Source organism: Choristoneura fumiferana, chromosome 12 (genome assembly GCF_025370935.1).
Source record: "Choristoneura fumiferana chromosome 12, NRCan_CFum_1, whole genome shotgun sequence".
In the NCBI taxonomy this organism is placed as follows: Eukaryota; Metazoa; Arthropoda; class Insecta; order Lepidoptera; family Tortricidae; genus Choristoneura; species Choristoneura fumiferana.
In genome coordinates, this window is record NC_133483.1 from 16,161,413 (window position 1) to 16,174,800 (window position 13,388).

The following is a 13,388-nucleotide window of genomic DNA, read 5'->3' on the forward strand; positions in this document are numbered from 1 at the left end:
TTAACTGCCAGATTATACATATTTCGTTAAAAATGAAGGGAAAAGAAAGAAAAGGAATGAGGGCTATCGCGTATGAATTCGTCACTAGAGGCGCTAGTGTAGCGTGAGGTCTCCGAAATGTCAAATCTCATAGTTTTTGGGTGAGCTACGCAGGTTTATTTATAATTAGAATAATTTTGTAAATATTTTCCAATATCTGAAATTAATTATGGCAAATATGCGGTCCGGGCCAATGAATGTCTGTGTTTTGAGACAGTTTTGTCTTTCGGAAATCTTTGTCCTCCCTTTTTTCCGAACAAAACGGGGACTATGCAACACTGTGGCATGCTCGATATTTTTATGGTACGGTTTTAAGGTGTATTAAATATGATTTTAATCTAAACTTTGTTTTCAAGCCCGTAATAACAGACTTTGAAAGCCATACTTAAAAACCTCACGCAACAGTGCGCCATCTAGTGAGACAAAAAACGATAGCCCTCATTGTATCGAAAACAATATTGTAAAAATACTACATTTGAAAAAGATCAATAATAAAAGTAATCATTAACCATTTAATTGCAAGGGACGAAAAAAAAGCCATCAAAATCTTTTGTTAACACTAAATTAAATTAAGGTCGTAGTGCTAGTAATGCCCAAATTCTGAAAGTGGTAAAGTCGGAAATGGTAAAACTTCTCCCATTTATTAATTTACATATTATAAAATTAGTTACTAGTACGTTTCTTAATTGATTTTAACATAACTTTTTACCAATGATATCTGCAGCAGGGCTACGAAACTCGAAACTCGAAGTTCGTGTCGTGCGGTCCCTTTGACACTTAAACTATTTAATACGAGAGCGAGAGAGACGGTACGATACGAACTTCGAGTTCGATTTTCGTAGTAGCCCTGCTGGCTCTACACAGCGGGACATTTTTCGTGTGTTTGTTGGTACTTCTGACTGACACATGAGTTGTGGGTATTTATTTCATGAGCACCTTAGTCTTGGTTAGTTAGTTTATGTATATCTGTAGTATCCCATCCCTTATAATAGGGAGGGATAGAAATCAATTAATAACTGAGCTGACTAATCGATTATTTGAAATTAGTCGATTTCAGTCAATCGATGAATTGCCATAAAAGTATCGTTACAGCACTTAATCGCGGATAATTTAAATTTATAAGTTACAATAAACCTGCGTAGGTGTCAGAGCGGAGCCGGTGTCAAAATTCAACGGAATCACGGAAATCATTCTTAATTCTGGGTCTTGGTCTCACTTATGTAGTGGGTTCGTTAGACGTTGGGCGTGTAAGTGAGACACGTAATTTAACACGTTCATTAAAATATTACCAAATTTCTTGACTAGAAATCAAGAATTTGAAAAAAAGACAAAAATCGATTAATTGCTACGAAATAATCGATTGCTTCGATGAAATCGTCATTAAAGAATTATCGATTATTCGTGTTAAATTTCTCGTCGATTAATCGAACTGAAATCGCGCATCCCTAGCTTTAGTAGTCTGTGGTTTGGTTGATTTGGTTTATTTTTTGGTTAGTCTATGACGATTAGTTGAAGTGTAAGCGCGTGGGTGTAGCGTAGTTGAGTGATTGATTGTTGTTCTCCTAATTTAAAAGTATTTGATTTGCTTTTTATCATGTCTGACGATTTCATTCCATTTAATCAAAGCACGCCTATGCAAGGCAAGTGGCAAGATAGGAGACGAAGCTCGAACCAGAGATTTCAAAGTTTCCAAAACTACAGATTCCAAAACGGCAACAGAAGAGGGAATGGACACAACAACCGATGGGGAAATAATTCTCAGAGGAACAGCAGTTATGGTGTAAGTACTTTATTAAGACGAAAATAAAATAGTACTTAGTCCTTGTATTGTACTAGTGAAATTTTCCAAATGTTCGAATCCTAATCCTAATAATTCCTTGTAATTTTCTCTCTTGTGTACCTGTTTTCTGTATCGCTTACAATTTCTGGTGTACAATAGAGTCATTGTATTGTTTTGGGTTGGACTAAAACAAAGGGGGTAGTGTTAGTTATACATGGGGCCCCTTTGCTTTAGGCAGACCTTTCTTATATTTTTATTAGTCATGCAGTCATATTTTCTTTTGAGTTGTAACAAACCTGGCAACCTTAGTCATGTAGTACGGGAATGTGATCAGATACTATTGTATCTGTTTATTGTCTAATTCTCTCGAAATCCCAATAATTCACGTCTTTTTACTGTCACGCGGCACAAGTTCAAGGTAGAAAGCAATCGCTTTGGGCTTATAACTACTCAATTTTGTTTTTCCTTTGTATCAATATTTCCAGATCTCAAAACATTTTGGTCTCAAAATAACTAAATTGCAGAATGGCAAATTTTTTTCTGCCACAACGGTAATCTTTTGGCACAAAAAAAATTAGGCTTTTTGCCATTTAGGTGTTTTTGGTTTGTTATTTAATATTTTGTCATTTCGGTCATTTGGTATTTGAAGGAATTGTGCATTTCAATCTTTCGTTATTTAGAGAATATGACGTTTTATTTAGGTCAGTCGTAATGAATTTCAATGAATGAGACAATTTGACATTTAGGTATTATGAGTCCATGGTAATTTGAAAGGGGTATTAGTGAATAAGGTATTATGAAATTTTCTGGTTTTAAGCCCAAAGCGACCATTCCACCCCTTTGGGGAAAAAAGACTTGGATTGGGACATCTAAACATAATGTTCATTAAATTACCCTATTGCGTTGTCATCCAATTCATTTTGGTTAGCTGCAAGGTGGGTTTCTAGAAAGGTAATATTACGCCTAAGCCACATTAAATATTAAGCCTTATTGCCACCTGTGACAACTCTGCTAGATGTCCAAATGACAAATCGCACCTATATCATAACAACAACAACGTAAATATAATCAATTATCAACGTAAATGTCTTGTGTCCAAACAGACAGAAATCATTTATTAACTAATTGTTAATATCATTAAATAATTTGTCATTATATAAGCTTCCCTTAAATTGATTGTTCATGGGCCAATCAACTATTTTACCGACACTTTGGGCGTCTCCTGCGTTGCCAAAATTGTCTCTGGCGTTACCAAAAAATCGTACTTCCAACAAGATATTTCACGGTTTAATAGGTTGAACTTACATAGGATGGCATGTATTCATGTACACCAACTATTAAATTACAGAAAAAACATGTTTACTTACAAAAATCTGCAATTGTTTGAAAAATGTCACGGACAGATTAGTGTCGGTAAAAAAGTTGATTGGCCCTCATACCTGAAAACCCCTATAACGAATCTCATTCACTATTCTATTCATACTTATATCATTAGTACATCTCTATGATTCTCAGGGACTATCTCTGCAAAATTTCTAATCTCTAATTTCAGCGGTTTTGGCTGGATATTGTCAGTCAGCCAGTCACATTACTCTTTTGTACAAGTTTGGATAATTTTGATCTCATGGTTCCTTTTGTATTTTACAGAGTGAGAGCAACAGCAGTTACACCAGAAACAACAAGAGCAACATTGATGACTACCTTCACCCATCAATGCTTCAAGATCCATGGGCTCATTTGCGAAAAAATAGTCAATAAGTCGATCTTTGTATGTATTAGGTACATTAAGAATGTAAATAAATAATTTTAAGGCAAGTTTTTTTTTATTTCTAAATAGATTTTACTGCTAGATTAAACCATAATCTGATATAATTTGGTGAATATTCAAGCGTTTTAACCATTTGGTAAAACATCATTATCTATCCTATGATTATTATTACAATGGAATAGCAAGTTCCATGAACTTTGATCATGATCGATCACACTAGATTTCACATTGTCATTCATCATCTTTTGTTTCCATAAAAAGAACCCTGAGCATCATCACTTTTTATTAAAGGATAACAAGAACATTGCTGAATATTGACCCATTTACGTTTTTTTTCCTGTCTACATTGAGACTAGAGACAACTTCCTCTCCTTTATTTTAGACGTGGTCTCTGCTTAGACATAATTTATATAAACAACTCTTGACACTAGTTTTTACTTAGACATAGGAAAGAGTAAGATTTGAGCCCTTGTAGCGGGTTACTCATACAGACTGAACATAGGGTTTATAAAATGTACCAGAAGCCTCAACGAAGAGTGGCTCTTTAATGTCTAAGTTACTAGCTACACTCTGGCAGAGAGACTACCTGTCCATATAGGTAAAATTTCGCCATTAATCTTCAACCAAAGACCATTGTTGAAGATTGATGGCGAAATTTTGGCGAGTTTCTTTGGAAAAAAGAGTAGAGGAGTAGTTTCCCTTGCTTCTACGCCGCAGTGCCGGAGTCCGGAGTTTTTAACTGGCATTGGAGAGTGCCGCTGCCCATCCTCGCATCAAGTCCACCCGCGGAAAGAAATAAGTACCCATTCCTATTCTAAAACCAGGCACTGCACAACTCAACAAAGCGAGTACTTTTACGTAGTCTAGTCAAGTAATAAAACTGTACCAGTTAGAACTATAACGTTGTACCTTACACGTCTTACAAATCTAGTGAATGTTTTTTTATTGTATTTTGTCGGATATGTTCGTATTTAATTAGCTCCAGTAAGTTAGTTGAGAAAGCAAGATAAATACGAACTTTTCCGACAAGATACGATGAAACAACATTATTCACAAGGATATACAGTACGATTTTACTTGGAGTTAACACTTGACAGATGGGCGTGCCTTCAGTCAATTTTCAACTTTGACGTCATACAAATAAAGTCATTTTTAGTATACCGCTACCCACGTTTACAGATTATGTAAAAACCATTTTATTTGTATGACGTCAAAGTTGAAAATTGACTGAAGGCACGGCCATCTGTCAAGTGTTAACTCCAAGTAATCGTACTGTACCCTTACTCTGGTAATACAAGGAGGTAGGCAAAAAAATATCGCTAGATGGCGCCATTGAGGAGAGGTTCATTTGACGTTAAGGGCCGCCACCTAGGGGTAGGGGTATGTACTCGTTGGCCGCCACATACACGGAATAGGGGCGGCAGCGGCCTAGGGGAGGCAGATTTCAACGAGAAAATTATTTTGGAAAGTTACATAGGGCGGCGGATATAAAGTGGCCTACACTCATAAAAAACATAAATCCGCCACTGAGTAAATCCGTACAAATCTTTGGACCTACCACATACAAACAGGAGTTTTCCGTCCGAAGTTTTCTTCGATTCGGAATTCCGCATAGTGGCCTGTGCGTAGGTACAAAATTAAAAATAAACGTAAGTGTGTGATGTATTTAAGGAATTCTGAATCGAAATTCCGAAACGGAATTCCGAGTGTAGGTATGTGGCGACCAATACCAAACCACACGATACCAACGCCATCTAGCGATATTCCACATGTTGCCAAATCGTAATTGTAGAGGTCCAGATAATAATATAAGGTGCTAGAAAATCAGATGCGGATATTTTGAGGATCGATTATTTGCATCGTTGTTAATTACTATTATAATGTCTACTAGACATGTATTAAATATAATAATAATAATAATAATAGATGATTAAATTAAATAAAATAATAATAAGAAGAAGACAAAGAAAACTTACCTAAGAAACCTTAACTAAATATATCTATCTATATTTTACTATAAAAATAAAAAATATAAAAAGAACACCCCGTCCAAAAGATCTGCCTGTGGCAGATGTGGCACTTACGTATAAGATTATAAGTAAATGTAAATAGGAGCAATTAATGCAATGCCACAATAAATATCTAATAGTAGGTACGGCAATGTCTTAAATCAGTAGATAGCACTGAGAGACTTTTAGGGGAATAGTAAGTAAAATGAAGGTAGGCAGGGGATACCGAGTCTCTGGTCCTGGGAGCCTCAAATCCCGACGAGTTCTCTTAAAAGCCAATCGAAGGCTGCGTTTCCACTAGAGATGCCCTGAGCGAGGCATTAAATAAGATAAATGGGGATAGATAGGTAAATGAACCGTTTCTATTGGTTCATGACAAACAAATTCCTCGCAACATCTCTGGTGGAAACGGAGCCTTAGTACCTAATCTAAAAATAAACATTAACATCTAAGGCCCTCTCATTTAGTTATTGCGTTGTTTAGTCCGCCGTTGTATCCATACCTACTAATATTCAATATTGTGTCATATCCGGTCCCAGCATCACCTAATACTAACCTCAAATACTAATATATGTACGTTAGTTCTCTGTATAGTTTGCGATACTGATTTACCTATGAATGCATGCTCGGCAGGCTTGTGCGAACCAGATTTAACTAAGTAACTCCAAGTTGACTGCTAACATGGGGTAGAGTAGTAGCACTAGTAGCAGATAGCGTGGAATCGTCACACCTAATCCAGGGTTCATGATTGAACCTTTGAACCCTAGACCTTGCAAGCGGCCCAAACGCACAATTGAGGAAACTGAATCGCATACCTAACTGGGATGGACCTTTTCATAATCAATTTCGCTATGATTATTAGATATGGTACTGTAATGTCAATATGACATCAGTAGCACAAAGGTTCTACCCTGGTACGCGATTATGTGAGAAAGTTGACCTGATCGACTGACCCGATTGACACGAAAATTGACCATACTGACTGATGACACCGTGAGAGTTGCGGGAAACCGGTGGATGCAAGTGGCGAGTTGTCGTTCATTGTGGCGTTTGTTCAGCAGTGGACTTGTTCCGGCTGATGATGATGATGATGTGAGAAAATTTACTCTTTGCTACAGCTCGAAATTATAGGTAGGTATACTCGGACCTACGCTATTGTGCGATTCATATAGTAAATAACCCTTATTTTAGACTATACGCCGCAGTTAGTAGATAAACATAAAAACAATCTAGAATAATTTATTCTACCGCGCGGTCGATTATTTACTAAATTAAATGTGGAATTGTGGTCTATCTTAGTGATAATCTAGCCATTTAATGGTTCAAACCAAATTAATGGTCAGAAGATAACCTTATCGAGAACAAGCGTCATCCTTGATTACTCATTTGTCTTATGTTATGTTGTCATTACTTCAGTTAGAATAGTTTCTGAGATGTTTGAAATAGGATTTTAATGCTCAAGTAATAAGGTCTTAACATAATGCTCACGTAAGAGTTAGACGCTATACGTTAATAGATTCAGTATTTATTGAATAAGATGCTATGAGATGGAGGACATATCGTCATTCACTGGTTTGTAACCATGAGGTTCTGTATTGTTTTAGTTGTGTTAATTTTCGTGGCCGTTTGTCGGTCGGCGAGCGAAGGTGAGTTTACAAATTATTGCATTGGTTTAGGTATTGTTTTGATTACAATTTAATCTTGACGCAGAGGGCATAAGGAAATGGATGTCTACATATTTACAATTAAATGCAAATTATTGTATTCCTATAGGTAAATTTCGACCTTTAATTGACTGCAATATCATGAGGATTTCAGTGTCTTCAACGATTCTAACTCATGGCTAATATTTTTCGGGATTTAATCCTGCTACTTATTTATTTATTTATTGTTAAAATTAGCTCGACGTTTCGACCACATTTGTAGCAGCCGTGGTCACGAGTCGACGTGGAAGTAATTTTAGTAATAAAATAGTTCGTGATTAAGTCCCAAACCAACCCAATAAATATTAGTTCGGTGTCTTTTGTTAGTGACTGAACAATGTAGTGAAGTTATTTTTAGTAATTTATGTTGTACTCACAGGCTGTTTTTATTTTGTTTTATTAAAACATTCAAACACTCTTATTATAGGTTACGATCAGCCCCTGCTTTCGGCAGAATGTCCCCCAAACGAGTACAACCCAGGCCCCGACTGTCGTGTCCAGCAGGGGGGCCCCGAGCCTTCCTGCGGGGGGCGGCATGCGTCCGCGCATCCTAACTACATCTGCAACTGTTGGTGCGCACCCGGTCTACTGCGGGACCTTGATTCTGGGAAATGCGTCGAGAAATGTTAAATACCTGGGAATGTAAACTGTGGCTACATTTTTGTTTATTACCTATTGTTATCATGGAATGTTTAAAAACACTGCATCAGTAAAAAGTTTTAAATAAAATATTTTTTTTTTATGGAAGTAGTATTTATGCGACTAACCATGTCGAGGGGAACGGGGAATTTTCTATAGCGCGAGTGCGATGTAGGTTGTTGCAGTTGTTATATGTGATACCAAACTAGATGGCGGTAGGAGTCGCTGTATATTATACATTACTGTTTCGCAGTAAATATAGTAATAAAAATAAAATTAATCACATTAAGGCGCTTTATGACACAGAAACAAAACAATTGGTGTGACGTATACTTTATGGACGGCCGCGGTAAATTTCAAATATAATTTCGCACATCTTTCTTGTAGATATATCGGAAACGGCTTCAACGACTCGGTCGCCCAGGTACTGAAACCTAAAAAGCGCAGACAGATGCAAGTCCGGGGTTTGAGCCCACGATCCTCTGTTTGAAAGACGAATCAGTAGACTACCATGGCTTTTAATTATTTTGTAGCAGCGCAGCTACTTATTTACGAGTAGGTGTAGGTATGTAGTCTACTCATTTGTGTAGGTACCTATCTATAATACACTTCGGTTTACTCCGAAACTCGATCCAGAGTGACAGTTAAGTTTGAGATACGGGTCCTATGCAAACCAAAGTTATGTTGGAATTTGTCAACCCAGTATTCCGTTAGTACCTACTTAAGTACGTTTGAATACGACGTAGATTGAGTACTTAATAAATACATAATGTGAGGGAACAATCCAGGTTATTATTTACCATGGATCTATTTAATGTAGGTCCCTCCTTGTGAGGACTAACTTGTTTTAAATAGGATAAAACAAAACATCTTTTAAACCGTTATAATACGCCACATCCCTATGCCTTGATAATCACTATGTGTATAATCCTATAATTTTTTTCTTTGACTGACTTGTTTTGTTAAAATATTTTTTATCTAAGTAAATAACAATCAAGACCGCGGTAGAGCTCTAGAGCGTGATATCCCATACATTTACCAAATAAATCACAGCGAAATTGATAACGAAAAGGTTCTATCCTAGTACGTGATGTTTTTGTTCTATTATCAATAGTTTCCATGAAAGATGCGCATGCGATGAAAGATGTTTTAAGGCAACTTTTTTAAAACACTGAGGCACATTATTGAAGTTTTAGGAACCTTTTCGTAGAAAAAGTCATAGTGGCATTGCATTGCTTGACAAGGGAATTTATATCATGACACTTACTGTGAGAACGTTCTACGGTTGGTCACTGGTCAGGAATTAAATGGTTCGACTGTACACAATAAAAAAACATTTCTACGCACAAATAAACTTATTCTATTCTATTCTATTCTATTCTACAGACCTGGAAATAGTAACAAATTAATTAACTGTAATTATTTAAGGTCTTTTAAGTACAGCAGTAATTCTTTGAAAAAAATGATAGCGTAACTTTGAGAATTATCTTTTTACTTAACTGCACAATTTACATACGTTATCGTATTACTTCTGAAAAAGCAGTCACAGACAATAAGATAAAGATCGCAACGTACCTTACCAATTAGATAGGTAGTGGTAGTATATAATTCGTACCCAACAATTTTGTATGTCTGTGGAAAAATTGTTGAAAGCGATCTATTTTTAAGAAAATTAGTTATTCGGCTGTACCCAGCTGGTACCCAGCCAGCTACCGCCTGACGACCAGTAAGCTAATTTTAAAATCCACCCCATTCTAGGTATAGTTGCTGTGATTGTAGCAACATGGATCGATTGGATTTATTATTTATTCTATTCCATGGTTTTGTAAGAATTAGTGGTTAGATAGGTACCAGTATTTTACACTGCATTACGTTCCTAAGTACCTTACTTTTATTTTAATTAATAATTCAGGAAAACGGCAATTTGATTTGTAGTGATTTAATTGGTCATTGTCACAATAAAGTCGTGGTTTGGTATTACACGACTAATTAATATTTACCTATTAATAAACAACGACAAAAAAAAATCAATTTCGACATCGATAGTTTCGATGGAGCCCTACACAGAAATTTAAAAGAATTCCATCTGACATGGTATAAACAGCCAGTTGCAGTTGCAATAATCTATGCCAAAGTTTCCATCACTATAGTCAACGGTCTGGACTAAGCAATTAACTAAATACATAAAAAATACTAGTTATAAAATGTAATTATAGTAATAAAATGAAGTAATTGGGCATGTCGATAAATTACCTTGAAGTTATCGAAGGCATTTAAAGTTACAAGCGTTCTGAAGGTTTATCTGCACAATTTATAAAATCGAATTGTCAAACTTTGAAACTCTTCGGCGTGAGTATAATAATTATTTCCCTAGTAGGTAGGTACAACTTGCAGAAGAAAACATTTCCCTATTTAACGCTGGCTTAAAGCCCTTAAGCTCTAGTAGCAGTTGACACAGTTTCTAGATTTGCAGTTGTCCTGCGCTCTCAGGCGATAATGTCGCTAAGTCATGAGTGAAGTAGGTAATGCCAGATGCCACAGGAAAGTTTTTTGGAGTCTTTTTGTATTTTTTATTTCAACTCCAAATTTGTTACTTTTACGGGTATCCCGTGAAACCATATCGAAAATACAAACTGAGACATGGATGCACAGAAAAACCAGAAAAAGAGACCAGCGCTGGGAATCGAACCCAGGTCCTCAGCAATCCGTGCTGCGTGCTATAAACCCCTACACCACCGCTGGACAGGAATCTAGACACGATGAGAGCGGAACATAGATGTCGCTAGTGCTGCTGCATAAGTAGCGTAGTAGAAATAAGCAACCTGAGATATGTATGCATAGGAAAAATTCGTGAAAAGCTTGTAAATAGAGACCAAGTTCTGTCAAAGGAAAAAATATGTATTATTATTATTATTTATTTCTACACTAAAGGATCTTAAGAAACCTAATTATAAATATATTGGTATTTGTTACTAAATATGTATACGCATATACAATTCTCGTGTCACACTGTTTGTAACCAAACTCCTGCGAAACCTCGACCGTTTTTTTTTTGTGTATTTTCGGTAGGTCTAAGAATAGGATGTAAAATATTTTTCATACTTCTAAGCGGACGGAATCGCGGGCAACGCTAGCATATAAAAATATACGGAACAAATCGCTTCGAACATTAAATTATAAACCACGCTGGACAGGAATCGACACGAAGAGAACAAGACGCTGCTGCTGCTAAGTAGCGTAGTAGCAACCTCTAGCGTTTGTTAGGCCTTTTAGGTTCGTATTGCATACTACACTAAAGTCAACCTAATTATAAATAGCGTTACTAAATATGTATACGCATATACAATTCTCGTTCTTTGTAACAAACTCCAAACAATTTTTTTTTTTTTTTTTTCTCTTAACTAGGTTAGCTGGAAGAGGTCCCTACTTAGGGATAAGCTCGCCTTATTTTTATGTGCAATAAAGAGTTTACATACATACATACAATTAAATACACAAGTACCTACTTAAGGAAATTAAAAAAATAGTGCGCCCTTCTGATCACAACTGACCACAAGCTAAATTGAAAATTCTTACGATCACGTTGCTGTCAGCATTGCAGAGCCTTAATACTCCGGAACCAGGCAAATTGCCTGCTTGCCTGACAACTTCGATTACGCAGTAGCAGTAGAACCTATTTAGAACAACAGCACGGGAAAAGTTTAAGAACGAAGTATGTTATTTATAAACAAGTTATACGAACGACCTAGATTAAGATGAGAAACTATTATTGGCTTATGTATTTTGATGTCTAAACTAAAGCTGCCTGCTAAATTTGTCGTCGTAGCAGGTAAGTTTAACTTAGTAAAACTTAATGATCTTACACGTTTATTTTTACATACATACAATCACGCCTCTTTCGCAAAGAAGGGGTACACAGAGACTTTTCCACCTGCTACGATCCTGACATACGTCTTTTGCTTTCTCAACATTCAAAGAAAGAATGAAAGAAAATACATTTATTCACAACACAAGACACAACAATAGTATTGAGTACAAATAAACAACACAAAGTATGTGTCATTGCAGTTATGAATCGGACACTGGCTCAGCATAATGCTGAAGCGTTAAAAACATCCCAGCGCTGATTTCAGCCACCACATTCATTAGTCTTTTCACATATGCTCGCCGGATTCGGGGACTCGGATTCTATACGTTTATCATAATTTATGAGTTTACTGCACTTTTTTGGGTTTCGCTTGGTTACCATCAGTTCTGACACTAAGTACTACTAAATACCATTAAATACTAATTTTCGAATTATACACAAATCCCGTGGGAATATCGGAATAAATAGATTATGATTAGGTATGTGTTATTCCAGAGATCCAGCTATCTATACATATAATATACCAAATTTGGCCCCATATGTTCAGTTGTTTCAACGTGTAGGAGTATCAAACACCCTCACACACACACACAACGTTTACCTTTACTTGCTCGAATTTTATTTGCCCGAATTTCATTTGCCATACCAACGTTTGCCATAAAATATATAGACCCGTGCTGTTTTCAGTTTTTTTTTAATGTCATCATATAGAATGCAGAAGGTTAGGTTAGGTTAGTTTAATATCAACTCTGAAGAAATTACTACTTCATATAGGTTATAGGTTTAGGTTAATTTTATTTTGTTTATTGTGTAGTGTAGTTTCTAAGGAGTTTTTTAATATTTTGTTTCTTTAAGAATATGAAATATTTTTCTTAAATAAATAATCTAAATCGATCTACAGAAATAAATTACTTTATGGCAAATGAAAATTCTAGAAAACGATACATTCGGGCATATGAAATTCGGGCAAACGATAGAGAACACACACACACACACACACACACACACACACACACACACACACACACACACACACACACACACAGTTGCAAACTTATTATATTTGGTTTTAATTACAAACAAATAAGCTATTCTGTAAATCTCTTAAAAGGGTTTGATGTTACGAAGTTACACGCTGTATATTTCCACTTATTTACTAGTTTGTTATATACCTACATTCTGCAGACGTCATTTCCATCAGCAGACGTTATTAACTAGTCAATCACTCACCCGCCATCAAGATAACGAAATGAACCGTTCGGATTGTTCAATTACATGAATATTGGGTTATTTTTGGATTTTCGTTAGTGTAGTGATTATTTTTTTATCTTATTGAAAAGTCTATTAGTGACTAAGTGTCTGAGTGCTGTTTAAAGGTACCCCTTTATATCTAATGTGTGGTCTTTCATAAGTAAATTTTGTTAAAAATCATTGATAATACTTATAAGATTTTTTTGCTAACCATATTTTTGTTATCTGTATATATACAGTTTTGTTATCATATGCAAGATTTTAATCACATAAATACGAGGTGAATTTAATAAAGGCTTGTAATAATAGAATACATAATATCGATGGCCAA

General features: G+C 35.8%; 1 protein-coding gene across 1 annotated transcript; it reads left to right on the forward strand.

Annotated features, from left to right (window-relative positions):
• The first annotated feature begins 7,136 nt into the window (after positions 1–7,136).
• LOC141433816 (uncharacterized) lies at positions 7,137–8,041 on the forward strand. Its single transcript, XM_074095918.1, has 2 exons — positions 7,137–7,242; positions 7,727–8,041. The coding sequence occupies exons 1-2, from the start codon at positions 7,179–7,181 to the stop codon at positions 7,927–7,929; spliced, it is 267 nt and encodes an 88-aa protein (XP_073952019.1). The 5' UTR covers positions 7,137–7,178; the 3' UTR covers positions 7,930–8,041.
• The last annotated feature ends 5,347 nt before the right edge of the window (positions 8,042–13,388 follow it).